Source organism: Vanessa atalanta, chromosome 2 (genome assembly GCF_905147765.1).
Source record: "Vanessa atalanta chromosome 2, ilVanAtal1.2, whole genome shotgun sequence".
In the NCBI taxonomy this organism is placed as follows: Eukaryota; Metazoa; Arthropoda; class Insecta; order Lepidoptera; family Nymphalidae; genus Vanessa; species Vanessa atalanta.
The window spans coordinates 3,897,477-3,920,463 of record NC_061872.1 but is presented as its reverse complement, the minus strand read 5'-3'; the positions used below and the strand labels follow the sequence as shown (position 1 = coordinate 3,920,463).

The 22,987-nt window shown below is 32.7% G+C and overlaps 1 protein-coding gene across 1 annotated transcript in view; it reads left to right on the top strand.

Annotated features, from left to right (window-relative positions):
- The first annotated feature begins 4,545 nt into the window (after positions 1 to 4,545).
- Positions 4,546 to 22,987, top strand: part of LOC125072964 (5-hydroxytryptamine receptor 2C) — a 65,572-nt gene continuing 47,130 nt past the window's right edge. Inside the window, exons 1-3 of the mRNA XM_047683603.1 lie at positions 4,546 to 5,238; positions 7,204 to 7,306; positions 20,235 to 20,356. Coding sequence (XP_047539559.1) covers positions 4,554 to 5,238; positions 7,204 to 7,306; positions 20,235 to 20,356 — 910 coding nt within the window. The 5' untranslated portion in view covers positions 4,546 to 4,553. The remainder of the gene's footprint in view (positions 5,239 to 7,203; positions 7,307 to 20,234; positions 20,357 to 22,987) is intronic.

The window sequence follows — 22,987 nt, the reverse complement described above, 5'->3', positions numbered from 1 at the left end:
TAAGTTTGGTGCTTTCCTACACCGCCGACCACGACGATGTGCAATATATGAAAACTAATCTATGAAGTCAATGAAATTAATTAAATACTTATAAATACAATATTTTAATAGCTTGATGATATTTTTGCATTGTCTTGCTTGTTGTCGTGTTTCCACAACTTTATCGGGATGGCTTTAAATCAGTGCTAACTGCTTTGAATTATTATAAAACATACAGCACATAGTATTTAATTATGTATCTATTTTTATTTAAAACTGTAAACGTTGTAAGACATTCTGTAGTATATTTTGAGGCAGCATTTCACCCGTGCAAAGCCGGAGCGGGTCGCTAGTTAAGTAAGTTAAATGACAGACTTAGAGAGGCTTTCACACTCGTAAAAAAGAGGTAATTAAAAAAAAACTCCTTCCTTAAATGTCAGTGACTAATTTTACGTCGTGAATAAGTTTTTTTTTTACTTTGAAGACGCTTTGACGCGTTGTTCCGTATATCCTTTAAGATTCCAAAAGCCTGCATCTATGAAGTATACGTTTGAATTCTGGCGTTGTATAGCAATTGCCGTTTCTTATTTACAAAGTATTCTGTGTAGTTTTTAGAACTAGAAATAATTTTTGTGTTCAATTTTTCGCTGGTGGAATTTGAGATGTTTATTTTGGAATTTTCGCTTTACACTCACTTGTCCCTTATCATTTGAATCTTAATCGAGTCATCATGGGTTGTACAAAACAAAACACAATCGTATGATAATGTTGATGATTCAGGTATAATTTATACCTAAACAACTTCCATTTTGTATGAGACTTTTTATCAAATAAACAGTGACATTCAGACCTATAGGTGCCAAGACTTTAAAAAAATAGTAGATGATTATTTAAGATAATAATTTCCTTAACATAATATATAGATTGAGAACATAACATATAGATTGAGAAGGTCAGCAATATATTTATTATATATAATATAACTCGAGTAATGTTTTAAAAAGATATTTGTCTATTTTTTATGAACTTGGCTTCCATTAGTTGTTTGTCAAAATAGAGCTGTTTTTAGGAATTTAGAGAATTTGTTTGTTATTTCTTTATGTACTAATCCAGGGAAACTATTCTTCACTTACTCGTACCACGAATTCCCATTCGATTTTAAGGATCATGAATGATTCTTAATCCACCACTCACATTGCACCATCCTTAAGTGCAATCCTATCTATCACGTCTTATCCTAAAAGTGCGGTCGTATTAACTGACTGGGTGACGGACGTTCCAATCGATTTGTACCTGCAAGCACATCAATACTACTTACAATGGTAACAGATTGGGTCATTATTCGCACAGGCAGTCCTGATTGCACTACCTGAAATAATCAAAGCAAATCAAAACTTTATAGCAAATGAAAACTTGTATACAAATAAAATTGCTATAATGTAACATAGTAAAGAAATTACTGAGCGTAAGTTTTTAGACGACCTCCGTGGTCGAGTAGTGTGTACACCGGTTTTCATGGGTACGCCACTCCGAGGTCCCGGGTTCGATTTCCGGCTGAGTCGATGTAGAAAAAGTTCATTAGTTTTCTATGTTGTCTTCGGTCTGGTTTTTTGTGGTACCGTCGTTACTTCTGATCTTCCATAACACAAGTGCTTTAGCTACTTTCATTGGGATCAGAGTAATGTATGTGATGCTGTAAAATATTTATTTATTTATATTTATGTTAAATTTCGGAAACAAGCTTGTAATGAGCTTTAATAATAACTTTTCTTTGACAATTATGAGATTATCCTTAATCAAATTTCTTTGTATTTTCGGTTTCTCTGTTACTATATTTCTCTTATATACATTTTGAGTAAAACATAACATTATTTAGTATTAAGTATGAAGGTATTGGCTATTCGACAAATATTAGGAATAACATTAGGTGGGGTGTTATTATAATAATGTTAGTACGAGCCAAGATGGCCCAGTGGTTAGAACGCGTTCATATTAACCGATGATTTCGGGTTCAAACCCAGGCAGGCACCACTGAATTTTCATGTGCTTAATTTGTGTTTATAATTCATCTCGTGCTCGGCGGTGAAGGAAAACATCGTGAGGAAACCTGCATGTGTCTAATTTCAACGAAATTCTGCCACATGTGTATTCCACCAACCCGCATTGGAGCAGCGTGGTGGAATATGCTCCAAACCATCTCCTAAAGGGAGAGGAGGCCTTTAGCCCAGCAGTGGGAAATTTGCAGGCTTCTAATGTATGTAAAAAAAAATGTTAGTACACTACTGGTACAAATACATTGTTAAGAAATACCTTTACAAAAAGAAATTTGTTCAAACATCTTCGTCGAAATATAAATGGACAATGATAAAATATATAATGATATTCTTATTACATATTCATCAAATTTCAACACGAGTAATGATCCAAATTATGCAAGCCTGCAAAAGGTTTGTATCATAAATAGTCCCATGTTTAGATATTTGTTGACCTCATTTCAGTATACACCACAAGAGCATGTCATTTCCTTAGCAATTCATCTGTCATCCTGGGGCTGCGAGACAGGAATCTTAGAATTGCGAAACTTGGCTTTATAGGTAGTCAAGTAGCGACCGTGTTCGAGTTTATACAGGTATAATAAAAGCTCCATCTTCGTGTGTTTAGAGAGCGTCTATTAGACTAATATTTGAGCATTTTCAAAAATAAAAATTATAAGTGATACTATAGTATTTAAATGTTTTTATCAATAAGAAATAATTATTTATATAAAGTCTAATTACTACAAATATACGATTTTAAACTTCCTTTTATACAGAATTATAAAATCTAAAACTGTAAAAGATATTATCTTCGCGACATTCTTTAATTTATTATAATAAATGTTCATTATATCAGTTTATTATAAAACTAGCGATCCGGCCCGGCTTCGCACAGGTGCTATGATGATACAAAATATACTACAGATTTTTATTTAAATCAATATTTTTGAAGATATTACAGATTTAAAATGCAGGGACATAGCGGCTTGTATTATCTAATGACAAAAAACTATGAAAGTTGTATATAAAGACATTCTGTAATATATTTAGTATTAGCATTGCACCCGTGCGAAGCCGGAGCGGGTCGCTAGTGATAGAATAAAAAGGGCTATTATGTCACAATCGACGCTCTTACTCTTAATGAGCCCTGTGGAATTATATGTATATGTCATGATGGTGGCAAAAGGTCTGTCAGATTGACACTGTCCTTGATGGGACGCTGCATGTATTGACATATTGGCCCCGTCTCATATCAGGGTAACAGTGTTAAGAACCGGTGCCACTGTGACTGAAAAGCTGAAACGAAAAAACGATCCAAATATTCGCCTCTAATTTCAAATTATATCTTTGCCTCATTTACAGTTGAAACACTAACCTTGGAGTAATAATGGAGAAACATTAATTAAAATTGTAAAACCTCGCCTTATTGCCTCCTCTGGTGACTGCTGTGACGGCGGTGCCTGGTAATTTTTTTCCCAGAGGATCGGAATTGAGATTTAACATTGAACATGCTGCTAGCATTCTTGCCACGATTCCACAGGGTCATTATTTGTACAGTATCTATTTTTAATTTTTATTTGTGTATAATGAAGTTACTAATTATTATGTAAATAATAGAGTTTTTAACTTATAAAAATGCAAATATTATTTAAAACATTGCATTTTTTTTCACCATTATCAAAAATGTACGTGAAATCTTTCAAATTTAGTTGCAAGATTTGACTCTCACAGACATAAAAGCTTTACAACAAAAATATTATTTAAATTCGTTTAAAATAATGATGGGTTCTAAGTATTTCCATTGTAAAGCTCACAGCTGAGACTGAATATAATATTTTTTCTTCTTTACATAATTGTTAAAGTAACATAATCTAAAAAAAAATGACCTGACTAAATTAAATGAGTAGTCCTGAAAATTGTTAAATTTTGAATATTTTTTTTGTACAACTACCTAACTAGAAATACCTACCAAAATGCGTCATTTTAGTCACATTACGTCATTACCAAAATTATTCAGGTTTTTTGGTAAGAGTTGCCTTTCAAAACCCATCGGACTTTCAAGGAATTATCCGATTATTTTATAAATTAGCATAAAGCAAACGTTAACGAACTTTGGCAAATGTTTGGCCAAATCCTACACATTATACCACATTAATATGCCAAGTTGAGCTCGACTTTAACATTATCGATTATACCAGTTACCCAGCGAAATGCACGAGAAGGAAACCTAGTTAAATCCCATTCCCTTTTCGAACGACAAAGAGAAAAACTAATTACTGCTGGTAAAAATTTACCCGTAACTCCCTTTGTTTTGTTTACTTAGCTTAAGTCTTTGTATTCCAGAAAGAAAGGCTGATAATTTAAAAAAAGGAACGACTTTAGTTTAATCTAAACGATTTGATTATCTGATTTCGTAACTTAAAGCTATTTTTAACAGTTTTTATATTCTCTTGTTTCAGGTACTTGAAAATGATATAAAAAGCAATAGAGAACAGTATGATGTTTCAAGAAAGGGTGACCTAATATCGCATAAATGGAATGAGACTTCCGGCTATGAGGAATTTTACTTATCTGGATTCAACGGTAGATGATTTGAAATGCCAATTGATTTCTGGCAAGAGCTGTGTAAACGAATCCGTTTCATCGGGTCTTGAATGTATCAGCTACGGAAATTCTATAGAATTCAACTGTGAATTGAATTTAGACATTCAAAATGAAACCTCTTATAGTTGTTTTAAATGCTCAAATGATTCTCTGGATACAAATATCAACGACACTCTATGTAACACTAGATTCAAGCTGAACATGATGACTGTTTTATTCGAAAGTGCGTTGAAAAAAATCTGGTTGAGGATACCAGAATTGGGTGTATGCGATTGGAGTACATTGTTCTGTTATGATGACGTATCAAATCGGACGTTATACATTGACGGTTTTAACGAAAGTAGTAAGAATATTGTGTATGAGAATTATCAATGTAGATGGGACTACGATAATGGCACGCGAGACAGGGTGTACAGTGATGCAGGGTACGAATGGAGTTTCTTGTTTGTGATATTGTTTATAGTGGCCGGTGGTGTTGGCAATATTTTAGTGTGTCTAGCTGTGTGTTTGGATAAGAGATTGCAAAATGTAACAAACTACTTCCTGTTATCATTGGCGATTGCTGATTTACTAGTCAGTCTGTTCGTGATGCCGATGGGAGCTATTCCGGGATTTTTAGGTAAGTGTTCGATACGCTATTATATCACAAATGTTGTTGTCACTTAGTTCATTTTTATTTTCCTTGAAAAAATAACTCTTCGTTGTTCTGTATATTCTTTCAGCGCTTACATGCAAATTAAGTGTTTTCACGATGTTTTTTTTTATATTTTTGCATAAATTGCGCAACAGACGCTAGCCGCGTTGCTTTATTTCGAAAATATTTGAAACTCTACCCTCAGTATTATGTTAATATTTCCTGGTGCAGTTTATAATATGTACACAAATTTAAGTATATATTTTGTATTTGTAGAATAACTTAATCGACACGATGATAGAACTATAATGATTTATTATAAATATTAAAAGTTGCCTTACATTACACACTTATATATATATACAATACTACAAAGGCCTTCTCTTAATTCTTATTAATTATATCTTAATATGAAATTACCAAATTGCGCAGTATTTTATTTTAGAATACTGTGATCTTTCTATAATATTTTATTTAATATAAAATACCCTGGAAACATATAAAGCGTTTTGAAATATCAATTTAAAAAAAACAGGAGTTTACAAGGTATGATTATTTTTCGGGGCTGTCTGGAAATCCGTATAGTCTAACTGTCAGGGTTATGATATATTTATCGTCTAAGCTAGATTTGCGTTGAAAATAAATTACGAAGAAAGTATTGTAAGAGATTTCAAAACGATTTGTTGGGGCAGGTTGTTTTATTTAGATGTGACTTTTTTAAGAAATTAGTATTCATATAAGATATAATAATGTTCGATTAATCAAAAGGTTTTTGTTGATTTTAATATAGAAAAGCAGAAATCCATATGGACCATTTTATGGCAAGATCATCTCCATCTCTAGAATTTAAGAGAAATATTAATCTTTAAAAGTTCGGCCCTCAAATAACCTTGATCATTAAAACTTGACTTGTACCTACATTAGAACACTCACGTTAGCAGCGATAGTAGTACTTACTCAGACAGGGTTGATCACATTCCTTGTTACAGAATCTTATTAAAAAATATACCATACATTCAGTCATTATTTAGTCATAAATATTGCTGATATACAACTGGAAATGGATCGCTATAATTATATTAATAATAAAAAATGTAATGGAGAATAATACAAGGAGGTAAAGCAAAGACGCACGGAGGGACGCTGTTAAAAGTATCAAATGAAAGAAATGAAATAATAGCACGTGTTCCTTAGTATTTAGTTTTAACTTTAAGAAAAATACCGTCACACTGTCTCACTGACTCACAAGTCACTAGGTAAAAATAAGAAATGAAATATTTAAAAAAAAAAAATAAGTCAAAATAATGATGATAAGATTTAATTTAGTTTAAATTGTCTTCTTTCGTTCGTGGTGTTGATTGATAATTTTCTAAATTTGACTTTAGTAATGTCCTTCAAACTATCCTTTAATAAAAATTCTGTTCAAGAAATAATTTCCGTAATATGAACTGAACTGAGCCGAGATGGCCCAGTGGTTAGAACGCGTGCATCTTAACCGATGATTTCGGGTTCAAACCCAGGCAGGCACCACTGAAATTTCATGTGCTTAATTTGTGTTTATAATTCATCTCGTGCTCGGCGGTGAAGGAAAACATCGTGAGGAAACCTGCATGTGTCTAATTTCAACGAAATTCAGCCACATGTGTATTCCGCCAACCCGCATTGGAGCAGCGTGGTGGAATATGCTCCAAACCTTCTCCTCAAAGGGAGAGGAGGCCTTTATCCCAGCAGTGGGACATTTACGGGCTGCTTATGCTTATGTAATATGAACTATTTTCCAAATTCCATTTTTAATTTTTTCATTGTTCTAAATTTAAAAGAAAACGAGTTCGTTGCTTTTTTTAATCATTGGTAGTTGCATGTTTTCTAGATCCATATGACGTACTAAATTTCTGCATTTAATAATCATTCTTAAATCGATGCAATAAATATGAAATTCCTGTGTCCCAGGTTATTGGCCTCTGGGCGTAGTGTGGTGCAACGTGTACGTGACATGTGACGTGCTCGCGTGTTCCGCAAGCATCATGCATATGTGCTTTATCAGCATCGGCAGGTTCGTATTCCAACGTATTAACGTTTGAATTTTCAAATTTGTTTTGTTTACTTGTGTCATTATGATAAATGTAGAGGTTCCCGATAGCTGTTGCTTGGTCATTTTGAAAAATTTAAAAAATAAATGTGTTTTTGTTTTTATAAGGATAACGTAGACGGTATAACTTAATACTTTAAAGACAATTTACATTTGTTTTAACCGTAATCATACTTTGAATTTATTTAACTGGAAGTGTGCCCGATGAGATATCTCGTTACAAATATTATACAGAAACCCTTCGAATTTTCTTAAGTATTTTTTTTGTTAACCTAATACAGGTTGTCTATAGATAAATTTCAATATTGTTGAAGTTTTTGTTATAATTTAAACCCTAATCCTTTTATTGGAAGACTTCCATACCAAGTTTTACCCCCAAAGTTACCTTTTTTAAAATACGCTGAAATGTATGTCTTTTATACATACATTTTTACGATTTATACGATTACGCAAGATTCCGAAATTTCTTATTTAAAAAAAATAATAAACAAACTTCTATACTTAATTTAACCAAATTCATTAAAGGTGATGATTTTACAAAATAGGTTTTATAACTGTCTTAAATTCCGTAACACGAGCCTACATACCGATTTTAATATTTCAAACTTATTGACTTATTGAACAACATTTTAAAATAGTATTAATAAAATATTTAAACGACGTATTGTCAGTCATTTTTCATCATTATTATTGTCATTATATTTTTTATATTGTATTTTGTGTTCAATCGGTTCAAGTCAACAACTTATTAATTACGTATCAATTGAATATAAGGATTGTTTATTGGAGTCGTGGAATGGCCCAGTGGTTAGAACGCGCGCATCTTAACCGATGATTTCGGGTTCAAACCCAGGCAGGCACCACTGAAATTTCATGTGCTTAATTTGTGTTTATAATTCATCTCGTGCTCGGCGGTGAAGGAAAACATCGTGAGGAAACCTGCATGTGTCTAATTTCAACGAAATTCTGCCACATGTGTATTCCGCCAACCCGCATTGGAGCAGCGTGGTGGAATATGCTCCAAACCTTCTCCTCAAAGGAGAGGAGGCCTTTATCCCAGCAGTGGGACATTTACGGGCTGCTAATGCTAAAAAAAAATAATAATTGTTTATTGTATTGAAATAATCATATAATTTAAAGGCACAGGCGTTCAGTGCTCATTGACTGTCTTAAAGGCAAGAGAGTACTATTCGAGACATTAAAAACAAAGTGTAAAATATCAGTCTTCCAATGCAAACCTTTCGCCGGAAAAAGCTGTGAGATCGCATGTAAAACCAAATCAGTTATTTTATTTAGTTGGTATCTATGGAAGCACCTCTTAAACTACTCGTTATTTTCTCATCACTTCTCTAACAAAAAAATTTACTAAAAATAAGTTTCCATATAAGACAACTTTACCTCTACAGTAAATATTATATAATATAACTTGGCAGAAATTTTGTCGCTCTGAAAAAAAAAATGTTAGTTAAATAGCCGAAGTGCTATTAAACGGATAAGGATCCGAGTAAGCGAACATAACGCTAGTGTAATTGTTCCTACAATTGTTTTGCGTGTTTAACATGTTTGCTATAATTTTGATATTTATAGAGTTCTATTAATAGTGTAATTTTTATTTCATGCAAGTCCTTGAAAGGATTTTTTTGTATTTATTCAGTTATTTTTATCGATTAAGTCAGCCAGTGTAATACAGGCGTAAGGGACATAGCATCTTACCGATTCAAGGAATGGTTAATACTTCATAAAGCGCCAATGCGTTCTTCTCCTTAGTCTAGTTGTGGGGCATTTATAAACTGTAACTTTACTTTATGCTTCAGTGTTTGTTAAAAGCAAGTTAATTAATACAGTATTGTTGTGTTTCGGTTTGACGGGTGAGTGAGCCAGTGTAACTAAAGGCACCAGGGGCATAACATATTAGTTCCCGAGGTTGGTGGCGCATTGGTGAAGTAAGGAATGGTTAATATTTCTTACAGCGTCATTGTCTATGGGCGGTGGTGACCACTTAGCATCAGGTGGCTCATTTGCTCGTCCGCCTACCAATATTATAAAAAAATCATAAAAATATAAACTTAAAGGTTTTTTTTTAATTTCGTTTATTCGCAAACAACTTGCAAATGAGATAGCCCGAAGGCGATCGTTTCATTCCCAAGGAATGCTTGGCGAGTTAATATAAATTTTCGTGTATAAATTCATAAAATGTATTTAAGTAATATTAAGTACTGCATACAAAAGTTTCTTTAATATTTATATTTCTGTTTTTCTTTTGTAAAACCGTTAAACATTGCTCCACAAACGAGTCGTGCAATTTTACGCGAGACTTTGCAGTTGGGGCATTATTATCTTGTGCGCTTCTCGAATGATTTACCAAATAAATGTATTTTTTACTCTGTGCATATTTACGTAACTTTAAACAAATAAAATTATAATGGTGGTGAGTTTCCCTTTAACTCAATTTTTATACGGAATCCCTTTAAAATATAACTTACTGGTAATACTGATAATCTTTGTCAGTAAGAATCCTCTATGAGATTATTTAGTAATCCAAATAAATTTGAATAATATACGAAACAATGTTTCATTTGTCGCAAAAATCATTCAAATTATATTTAAATTGGTGGTAGGGCTTTGTGCAAGCCCGTCTCGGTAGGTACCACCCACTCATCAGATATTCTACCGCCAAATAACATTACTCTGTATTGTTGTGTTCCAGTTAGAAGGGTCAGTGAGCCAGTGTAATCACAGGCACAAGGGACATAACATCTTAGTTCCCAAGGTTGGTGGCGCATAGGTGATGTAAGGAATGGTTAATATATCTTATAGCGCCCTTGTCTATGGGCGGTGGTGACCACTACCATCAGGTGGCCCATATGCTCGTCCGCCTTTATAAAAAATTTTAAAAAACCTAGGTATGACATGTCCTGAATGTGAACTTATTGTCTTCGATAAAAAGAACGTCATTATTTCTCTTAATAAAATAATAAAATCACTTTTATGAAAATATTTTGTGTGGAATGGGAAATATTTTCATCAAAGCGTTCTAATAGAAAAAGGTCATATCGCAATCTTTACGACATCAACCGGCTTATCTGAATCATAGGATTGAGCTAATAGCCGTTACTGATAAAGGACCTTTTTGTTCTACAAACGAAATTTTTCTGTTGGTACCTCTTTGAAAGTTCCTTTAAATATTTTTTTTTTTGTGTCCAATATTTTACTAAGTATTTAAATATAAAAGAAATTAATTATTATTTATCGCTATTGTTGTTACGATATTTTTTATTAAAACATAAACGCTTCCCTTGGGCAATTATCATGTACACTCCTATTACAAATTAACGCTTTGTTGGAATCGGAAACAATATCAGATGCTAGCTGCCCCGGCCTTCACGAGGGCACAATTAAGTTACATATTTGTAAAACGTAGTATTAGATAAATGATATAATTGAATTACAAGTTTAATATCAAATGTTAATATATTCTAAATTCAAATGATAAGTTAATTGAAGTCAATAGAAACGACCCATAACAACACACCGAACTTTTTAATACTTATATTTGAAATCCAGTAACAGCCGGTCTTGGTTACTTGGTGGTTAGGCTGTGTGCAAGACTGTCTGGGGAGTACCTACCCACTCATCAGATATTCTACCGCGTATAATATACTTAGCATTACTGTGTTTTGGTTTGATTCAGGTAATGTGACTACAGGCTCATTGGCATAACATTTATTTCCCATAGTTGGCGTGCATTGCCAAGTAAAATAAAAAATAATAATAATCCCATTCATTGTGTACTTATAAAGTACATGACGGTAGTCTTCCTTGATAATGTTCTCCGTTCAACGAGTTTCCTCAATGTGTTTACGCTTAAAATTATCACACAAACCCGCTAACTGCCCTATTTTGTAGAGATTCGTATGTAAATGTCGTTCTTGCGAGGCGGTAAATAGTTTCCACTAACATTAAGACGGTATTTTGCTGGATAATAAACCTTTAGGAAACATACATATTTATGTTTATTTGATTTATAACCAATGAGAATCCGTGATTAGTGTCATGCCAGTTACCCGTATACTAATATAGAAAGGTAAATGTCATATCATAATAAGTATTTGTCCTTTTTTGGCGGAATTTTTATTCGTTTTTCTACTGTTTCATTCTCTCTTTTACCATTTGATTTACGTTTAGTTTTTAGTATTGTTTCGGTTATACGTTAAGCTAATATTGCTATTTATATGTCAAAGTATCAAAAAGTTTAACTAGGTTTTTTTTTTTTCGTTCGTAATGGCAACAGTATCAAATCAGTATGTCAGAAGAACACGTGATAATCAAAAAGTATCAGAGTTGATGGAATATATAAAATATATTACTAACGTGAAGGACTGGACTTATACATTTTCGAATAAGTGTGATAACGAATTGACGCCTAACTCCTATATGTATTTATCTGCAATGTCTGAGAGAAAAGACGTAGGCTGTCTTTAAAAATCAAAATATATTTTATTCAATCTGTAGTAATTGGACAGGATTATACGAAATGTAATACGAGTAAGATGCAAAAAAATCAGTTGTTACTTTTTCACCATTTCAAACATAATTATGTCAATTATATAAAACTGAATTTATTATGTTACATGATTCTCAAATTCAAAATATAATGTAATAGATTGACGCAAACGAGTAAGAACTAACGATTAGTAAGTTTTTTCCGGTTCTTGTCGTAGAATCTACATTCATCCTTAAGTTACATTCATTTTACCTTCGTGATCTAATTGGACGTTCAATCCGATACGACTGGAAGGAGATCTTTACGAGAATTCTAATGAAAAATTCTTAACAAAATATTGTAAAAAATGATAACTTTTTATTTGACTGACCTCCGTTTGAATCCAGGACCTCTGAAGTCCGTCCTTGTAAGTTTCAGATTAGTCAAATAATACCACTAGACCAATAATTGTACCAGTGCGTGAATAATATAACTGAAATTAATTCGAAAGAGTCCATTAGGTTTCTTAGTTATGTTCACTAAGGTTCCAACTTAGTTTAGAGTGTTAATACTATCGCACAATAAGGAAAATTGGTATAAAAATCCTTCCATAATAATTCTTTGTAATTCCATTCTATCAGCGTTTGGACAAACTTGTCGGGGTCACGGATCCCATTACAGTATGTAAGCGCATGTTATCGTGCGACAAATATATTTTATCGATTGGGGTTATTGTGTTACGTGCCTTATTTCCAGGATATAATCTTTTTAATTCCCATCGAAGCAGCGTGGTTTCTACCAAGCTTAAAATCTTCTCCTCGAGCTACAGTAGTTTTATTTTTATTAGTTATACGAAGGCCGAAATTGCAGGCTTAAAATGTTATTTAAAATAAGAAAAGCCTCACAACGTTTTTAAATGGATACATAGTGGATCAAGATCACCATCAAAATATGAATCAATAACAATAAAATAATTTGAAAAACCTTCCAAATTTTTCATTTAAAATTTACCCTAGGTTCATTTCAATTGACATTGTTGTCAGTGGAAGATACACTATTGGTGTAACTACAAAAGCAAATTTCGTTATAAGTCTTAAATGAGGCGAAAGTTGTCTTTGATATTTATAAACAAATAAACAAGCAGTGATGTTAAGGGCCGAAGATTAGGCTCAGAGGCGCGCCTTGGGGTAGGCCTACGTCCAGTACTGGAATAATACAGATGATGATGAACCAAACAAAGTCCAAAAATCCCACCAGGTAAAAAAAAAATATATTTGAAGAAATTTACATAGAGCACGTACAACATGTAGCAAAGACTAGTTAAACTTGTCAAAAAAAATTACTTTCCGAAAAAATAATAAACCCCTTCTTCGCACTTGTAGATGCACATTGTGCATATACTTAGATATTTCTATTTAATGAATAATTGTATTTATTAATTAATTTACTTAACGAAATGTTACTTCTTAAAGTTATGTTCATTTTAATGTATGTAAAATTCATATTTTCAGGCAACAATTTTATAATCATTTCTTTCTGAAGTAATATCCTCACTGCGCCCAGAATGAGCTAATAAGTTCTTTGTGTTTATAATTCGTGTCACGCTAGAAAGAAAACTTTTTTAAAACATCTGCATATTTCATGTTATTTAGAACAAACTTAATACCATTTGTATAAAGAAATTAAGAAAAAAAAAATAAGTAGACAAAAGCGAGTTTATTGCATTAAGCAATATAATTCAAACGACGCTAAGCAAGAGTAGAGATGTACGAAATTGCAAACCATAAAATGTTACAGCATAATACGAACAAAAACAATACTACCCTAGGATCCTTTACTACAATTAAAAGTTAAAAAAATCACACATATATCACGGCTGGGCTATGGCACAAAACAATTTGCGAAGGTCAGGAGCTTATTCCACAATACTGCTGAAATTCTGGTTGATGGTCATACATACATGTGGTAAATTTTATTAAAATTAACAGATACAAATTTTTCACGATGATTTGCTTCATGGCTGAGTACGAGATAAATATTAAAAATAAAAGCACACGAAAAGTCAGTGGTGCTTGCGCGGGTTGAACTCGCCATCATCGTTTAAAATGTACGCATTCAAACCACTGGCCCATATCAATTCTCCTATAATAAAAATGAGATAGATGTAAAATGTTTGTTCGCATCAGAAACGTTGAGTATAAAAACGTTAGACACAAATAGTGCGATGGATTACGCGCCGCCTATCGCCTATAAAAAGTCGCAGGATCGATCCTGACTTGGACTATTGTCGTCCCCACTCCTAACACAAGTGATAAGCCTAAAAGGAGGGGTGAATAGGAATATTTGGAATTCCTTAATTAATTTGGGGCATTGCAAAAATTTAGCCGAGGCGGCCATAGTTAAAATGAATCTTAACTGACAAAAAAGCAGGTTTAAACCTAGATTATATTTATCTCTTGTTTGGTGGTGAAGAAAATATTACGAAGAAACCTGCAAGAATCCGATGAAATTCTACTAAATGTATAATGCCACCAACCCGTATCGCAGCAGCGTGATGTTGAGTTTGTGCCTCAAATTTAAACTATATTTTTTTTTAATTTCACTCTCAATTTTTCTATTATACGTAAATGGGTCTTATTTGAATGACATTAATGGCATTAATTCGTTTCAAAATAATTTAAAAACAAACGTTTTCTTCCAAAGCTTTCTGTCACGAGATGCTCTAATAGGCATCAGCTTATTGAATAACACAATACCGAGGGATCCTACGGCTTATTTTTACGTAATGGATGCACGTAAACCGCGATTCAGCCCGTCTGTCGCCTAATGAGACAGATTTACGACACTTCTCCCCAAACACCGGGTAGGAGGGGTGATTTTTTCATGATATATTTAGGTGTACGAGCAAATGGTCCACCTGATGGTAAGTCATTGTACATTGGACATGTAGGAAATATTAACGCCAATGTTATGTCCCTTCAATCCGGTACACGAGAATAATATGTATTGCTGATGGCATTAGAATATCTGGTCAGCAATATCTGGTGATCTTGATGACAGATGATTCCTACGGATGATCGAGCTGCATATATGTTCCATTTATGCTACTCTTTGACGATATCCAGCGGCTGGGATGGGATAGATCTATTTGAGTTTCTGTGCTAAGGTCGGCCAACGTAGTGATTTTAGTGTATAGGAATCCCTTTAAGCCGGTTTCCTTTTCCCGGGTACCTTTATAAAGGTTTCACTGTGTGAAAAAATAGCCATTTCAGTCTCTCAATGTCCAAGAATTTCACATCAACTCAAAACACAGACAAGAAGTTAAAATTTGGTGTCTGCTTTTCTCTCATATAGAATCAGATGCTTTGGAACGTACGAATCGATCTTTTATATGAAAAAGTTTTTGTTTAAATTGTTATTATTAAATCGAGCTGGGGATTTCGTGGCCTTGGCGCGATTATAATGGCTATTCCGAAATTTATATCTTAATAATGTTGAAAATCCATCTTAAATGTATGCTATGAAGATAAAGTACTTTTATTACATGTTATTACGGATTTGGTGAGACCGTAAACTGCTGCACGAAGTTCGCTTACAAAATATTAGAGATGAACGAAACGGAGCTAATTCCACTCGTAACGTCCCAGTCAGTTAATTTCGTTGTAAAATCTTTATTACAGATTAGCTGCCGAATTACTTCAATCAGCGCTTCGTCTTCATTGGTTTAATTAAACTTAAGGAATTCGCGACACGTATTTTCGTTTTTATTATTTTGAATTTAACGAGTTGAACGTTTTTTTGCACTTTTACTTACTGTATTATATACATATATAATATGATAAATCCAGCTGTTTACGACATGTAACATTATATATACTAACTGAAAAAAATACTAAACAAACATTCATAAAATGTATATAAGGCTATTGTAAATTACAATTCATGACATACAGCGTCAGTCGATGCTTGTATTTGTGTATTTAAAGCAGCACACAGTAAAAATAAATATAATTAAAACGATATAAATTTATATTCATAGACTAAGATTAAGTTAAACTCAAAATGCATGTAGACACTTATGAACTTTTTCTTCATCACCGAGTACGGGATAAACTATGAATTTTCAATCAATCAAAATATACTTTTTTTAAGTGGTCGTTTACAAGTACTTTTGAATCGACATTATAATTAATATTTAATTAATTATTTACAATTAAATGTTATGCTACCACCGTTTTCGAATGTAGATTCTACAGAAAGCGATCGGCAAGAAACCCAATAGTTACTCTTTTCCAATAAATTGAAATAAAAAGTGATGTCCATCAAATACTAATTTATATAGTAGGTATATATTGCTTGAAAGTCCATAATTTACGCTTTTTTGTGAAGTATAAAGAGACTTCGCTCTAAACTAGTTTTTCTATAATGCAGTATGTGGGCGAGGAGAGGGTATTCCAATAATACATTGGCACTTTAATGAATAATAAATAAATAATAAATATTAGACAACATCACATACATTACTCTGATCCCAATGTAAGTAGCTAAAGCACTTGTGTTATGGAATATCAGAAGTAACGACGGTACACAAACACCCAGACCCAAGATAACATAGAAAACTAATGAACTTTTTCTACATCGACTTGCCGGGAATCGAACCCAGGAACTCTGAGTGACGTACTCATGAAAATCGGTGTACACACTACTCGACCATGGAGGTTTTCTATAACTTTATAATTACTATGTCGTATTAATCAACTTCAACACTATTAAATGTTTGTTAATGTTTGTGTTCAGTCCACTTTGTGAATTTTTATGTAAATACATTGAGCGTAATAAAATTAAGTTGTAAATATTTTTGTGATTGTTCTTATAATATGTTGTCTTAATAATTCATGTTTATACAATTATATATTACTAGCTGTTACCCGCGGCTTCGCTCGCGTAGAATAAGAATATATTTACAAATTAACTTCAAATATTACGTTAATGTAAGATGTATGTATTTCAACCCTTAGGGTAGAATATACAGATACGCTTAAATGCAAATCAACGCATTTTTAATCGGTAGCCCCCAAATAAAATTTCATGCTTCTAACTTCAAAATGACGGACTTCCAGACTAACCTGTATACGAAATGTCAACCCCTATTTCTCCCCTTAGGCGTACTATATCCAGAAACGCTTAAATACGTATCTACTCATTTTTAAGCAGTATCCCATAAAAAGTTTCTTGTTTTTCATTTAAAAAATGTCCGACTTCCATAAAAACTTTCATCCCTTATTTCACTATTTTTTAACCTAAACTGTATATCGATAGTAACAATAGTATCGCTGCTAACCATAGTATTGCTTGACATAAAATGCAAATATTGGTCAACATCACATACATTACTCTGATCCCAATATAAGTAATAAGTAATAGTAAGTAAGTAACCACAAACACCCAGGCCCAAGACAACATAGAAAACTAATGAACGATATCCTTAATAGTTTTCGAGGTCGATAGTCAAACTATCGATATTTCTGCAACGCTGGTTGACTAATATGCCTCATTTATTTGTGTTGTTTTTTTTTATTTTATTTGATATGTTAACTCAGTTGAGCTTACCTGGATTTGAAACTGCATTCCACTGGCTGTTTTAAACATCAACATATAAATGGCAATCTAAATAATATAAACGTTATTACAAATCCAAGGCTTTTAAAGATAATACGAAATCGTTACATTATTATTAATGGCTGTTCTACGAGATATGAATCTGAATTTGAAATGCATCGAAAACACGTCGGAGCAGCTTGGCTCGAAAGCAGGGCTTTAGCCCATCGGTTAGACATTTGAGACTGTTAGTTTTCACATTAGAGACTGAAATAAATACGAAACTAAATTAAAAAAGAGTTCTTGTATAAATCATGACCACATGGAGTGGTGAGAATAATACTATTGCATTCCCTCCATCGAATCGCAATTATGATTTACCAGACGAACAAATCAGTCACAAGTGAAAGGAATAATGTATACTTAATTTTATATCTCGAATCGAAAACGTTTTATTGTCTACGCCAATATTTTTTAAATATTTATAACAGTCATAGACAGTTGTAGACGGGCTTTTTCGTCCAAGTCGAGATTTAAATGAAGGCATAAATTTCTAATTCATCATCTTCTAAGCCTAGGCGTTTAATTATTCTCTGTCTATTTAAGCGTTAGTTCGGATAATTTTGCCAATTAGGCCCATAGTGACTTGAACACCATTAAAACTTCTATTGTAGTCGAAAAATATTCTAAGAAATAGTTTTAGTGGCTAGCTTGTAGTTACAAATCCTGAGGTCTTCGATTCAAATCGCAGGTCCAATAAAATATCTTTCTGTTATGAAATTTTTAGTAAAAAAAAAATTTTAAGCTCTCGTTCCTTTGCGTTTCGTAAAATTGTCTTTAAGGAATAAATTCGTAATTCGATCTTTGTTTTCTTTGTAAGATCATTAATCATTGCTAATTAAAATGGTTTTCGTGTAGTTTTAAAAAAGTAATCAACCTTTCACGCGTTGACTTTTATTAATGGGTTGGATTTAATTAAAATAATATATTGATTAAGATTATATAATATATGTAATATTATTTGCAAGATATTATTGAAAGTTGAGTCGAGTGGTATAAACGCGTGCATCTTAATCGATTATTGCGGGTTCAAACCCAGGCAAGCAACACTGAATTTTAATTTTCATGTGCTTAATTTGTGTTTATAATTCATCTCGTACTCGACGTTGAAGGAAAATATCGTGAGGAAACTTGCATGTGTCTCATTTCAACGAAATTCTGTGACATGTGTATCCACTAACCCGCATTGGAGCAGCGTGGTGGAATATGCTCCAAACCTTCTCCTTAAAGGGAGAGGAGGTCTTAGCCTAGCAGTGAGAAATTTACAGGCTGGTAATGTATGTTATTGTATTGAAAGTAAAATTACCATTCAGTTCATACAACTTGGTGGTAGGGCTTTGTGCAAGCCCGTCTGGGTAGATACCACCCACTCGGGCTTTGTGCAAGCCCGTCTGGGTAGATACCACCCACTCATCAGATATTCTACTGCCAAACAATAGAACTCAGTATTGTTGTGTTCCGGTTTGAAGGGTGAGTGAGCCAGTGTAACTACAGGCACATGGGACATAACATCTTAGTTCCCAAGGTTGGTGGCACATTGGCGATGTATGTGCACGATAAAATGTCTCCCTTTTTTTAAATTTAATTTTACAACATCCGCGGGCTCACAGTATTCGTACCTTTTTCTATATATTCTACTTTTATACATTTTGGTGTTTTATATTTTTACTGAACATCAGCAGATCTTCGCTGGACTTCAAGCTTGTCGTCTTCTTGGAAAACGGGACCCACACTGATGTTTTTGTTTTTTTTTTTTTCATTTTATTAAAAATAATACTACCAATGCCCCAAAATTAATTAAGGAATTACTACGATTCCTATTTAACTCTCTTTTTAAGTTTATCACTTGTGTCAGGAGTGGGGACGACAATAGCCCACCTAGTCAGGTTCGATCCTGCGATTTTTACGTCGCTAGGCGGCCCGTAAATCATTGCGCTATTGACGCTTGAAATTGATTACTGAGTAACTCTTTCAGTAAGTCTTTTCGTAACGTTAAAATTTCGACCAGTCTTAAAAGTAACTTCTAAAGCTTTTGCAAAAATATTTTCAACAGCGTTTTTCATAGTAAAATAGCAATATAAAAAAAAGATAATTTTTGTCTCTAAACGTGGACGGCACTGTGGACGGACCAAATCTCGACCATGCATTTTTTTTCTATATGCTCGACAGCCTCTATTCTAAAGGTTCCATTAAAATCCAATCGCTGACTATTGGTAAATAAATATTCAGTAACAACTCCATAGATTGGAAAGTCTGGTGTGTTTTGGGCAGAATGTGTTGCTATTATTTTTGGTCACGGAGCTACTGATTCGGATACCAATATTTTTTGTGGGAATCTCTCACAATATGGAAACAACTTTTTTTAAAATTAATTGTGCCTATAATTTTACTGGCTCACTTGGTCTTGAAATTGAAACGCAACGATACTAAGTTTTGCTTTATGGCGGTACTTTTAATGATGAGTGGATGATAACTATTCAAACGGGCTTGCACAGCTCTGCAAGTACGTGGACTGTTTAATGGTGATCGGTCATCGCTTACTGCTGTGATTTCTGCGATACTAAATTTCTTCCTATATATCTTTGTACATATTCCTTGGAACAGTTGTAAAAAATTAAACTGTTTTAACATGAGTTTAAGAGGCTGTTAATATGCATCGATAGAACGAATCCGTTCCGAAAATATTTCATCACAGGTGTCGATTAGTGACGACGTTTGAAGTATGAATCTATAAATGTTCTGTTTCTTCAGGTACCTCGGTATCCGGAACCCTTTGAAGAGTCGACATCACTCGACCAAGCGACTAGTGGTGATAAAGATCGCGCTGGTGTGGCTTCTAAGTATGTTCGTGTCTAGTTCAATCACAGTATTAGGTAAGTAAAATACTAATATAAAGGATCTGAAATTAAAGTGGTCGTAGTCTTGTTGTTTTTTTTTGTGTCCTTTATTTTCTGTGTAATGCACGCTGAATAAATATATATTTAACTCGCATATTACGTCAGTAAATCCTTTTGTGTCAGAAATGTTTCATTTATAAACGAACATGCATATATAGCGCGGAACACAAACTCGGATTTGGTTCTCTTCTCTAATTTTTTTTAATTTTTAATAAAATCGAGTCAAGAGAGGTTTTTTTGGCAATCAAAACATTGCATACGTTTGAAGTAGTTGAGATGATTGGCCAAGAAAATAATTGCGTTCAGAGGTGTGGCTGCTACTTCATACGAGTATACATTAACAAATGTCGCACACTCACGCGCTTTTTCGAGCGTTAGCGCACTGAATCAAGCAAAAATATGTTTGTATACCATATCAGGTGTACCAGTAAATGGCATAACAAACCAATGCTATAACTTCAGCGCTGTGCTTTACTGTACGTGCGCCAAAATTGATGTTGATGAATGAACGAAATGAATGAGACTTTTATCAATTATAGATAAGAACGATGATCCCGCAGACTAACTTAATTTAAATAGACTATTGGTTCAAAGTATTAATGCCCTCTCTACTTATTGTATATAGTTATACTTATATTGTATACTTTGTTTATTGTAATTTTTGCTATTAAATTAATACATCTGTCTGTTTGAAAGTCACTCGATGCCTTCGCTATACTCAAATGACAATTCCCAAAAGATCAAATACATGAAAATGCTTTTTATAATGTACGCGACGTGCTGTCTTAGACATCGTTCGGTTGGAGGTTTAATGTACATTTCTTTACTTATCAGCTTGTATAGAGGGTTTTTACTCTGTTGTATCTTTGAGACATTACTTTTTAATGATGAAGTTGTATAAAATAATACCTAATCTTTAGGCCGTCATTATTTTCAGCTTTTATATTTATTTAAAAAAAGTATCTTATACAAACTTAACGTTAAAAAGTACAGTACATACTGCATTATATATTTTAAATTTAAATATATAAGTTTTATACGTTGCTAGATATGAGTAATACAAATATAACGGATGTCGTGTATTGTTCTATAATTGCGTTCAAAATTACGTAAGTTTCAAAAGAAATAAATCATCTAATTTAGCGATTCGATATATTTTTTTACAAATCGTGATTAATAGATGAAAGAACTAATAAATAAACGTAACGAATTGTTCTTGACAATCGTAAAATTACAAATCGACTAGAATAAGCTACATCAAAGAATTAATTCCTTTACAATTCAAATGAGGAAATAATCAGAATCGCTTTGATCAATTATTAAATCGATTTTGTATAAAATATATCGTTTATTATTCGATTGATGGTTTATTATTCAGCATCATTGATTATTGTTTTGAATATACTTAGATGTTTTAAAAAGTAACTTTTTTTTATATTCTAATGTTACAATGTTTAGTAAATTTTTTTATTTTTTCTACTAACAAATTGATATTATTATATTCGATAGAGAAATGACATTTGATATATTGATCGTTAATGTAAAAAGTTATATAATTTACAACTATTATAACGATCACAAAATACTAAATTGAGGAAATTCTGAGACACTTACTTTAAAGACAGTCATGATTATTGTTGAACGTCTTAAGTCTTACTGGAATTTCCACAGACTGACGTTAAGTATATAATATAACGGAACCTATTATTGTAATAATAATAATTTAATTATTTATGCGAAACTGCCTATTGGATGTAATGGAATTAAATTTATTTAGTAATTAGACAGACTAGTATTACTTTTAAATGCATTTAAAGTGAATTTATTTTAGGTTAAACATACAATACAACAGTAAACCGTTTTTTTTTTCGATAGTCGGTAACGAAAAAACATTAATAATAACGATAATTACTAAAGTTTAAGCAACCCACTGATTACGTGATTATTCGCTTTTTGTTTCTAAGCTTTTTATTTCGAAATTATTTAATTGACATCAACATATGAAATAATAAACTACAAAGGGAATCTTCAGATTAATTTTGCAATATTTGTTTAATAATATTTTTAAAAGGTTTTTTTTTACGTAATTGTAGCGTGTAAATTGGAATACAGTCATGTTCTCGCTTATATATTACGGGACGAGATGTTGTACGGAATGTAGGTCTTCTATAATACTTTTTCCACAAACATACGATAAAGGAAGTGTGAGATCTGCGCGGGGCATATTTATCAGTAACGCCCAATCGTGCAAGGTCAACTACATATAATCACTTAATACGACCCTCTGTTATGCTTAGCAAAAACATACATTATATATAATTTATATATTTTGTTTGTTGATTAGGAACAAATATGTTTAGTGTTACGGAAATTCAAACAAGGTTCCTTTCAACCATGTACATTTTATACCGGGGCAATGTAGATTAATAAACTGGAATCGAATTCGGACCCTCTTTTATGAGCGATTTCACTCGTAAATCTCTATTCATTATTTCCCTTTGATTTAGTGCTAAGAGCTCTTGACGTTAATGTTTCAGAGAACTGGTGCGTTCGATAAGAAAGGAAAATTCTGAAAAATCATTACGCGTATTTTCTGAATTAAGGATG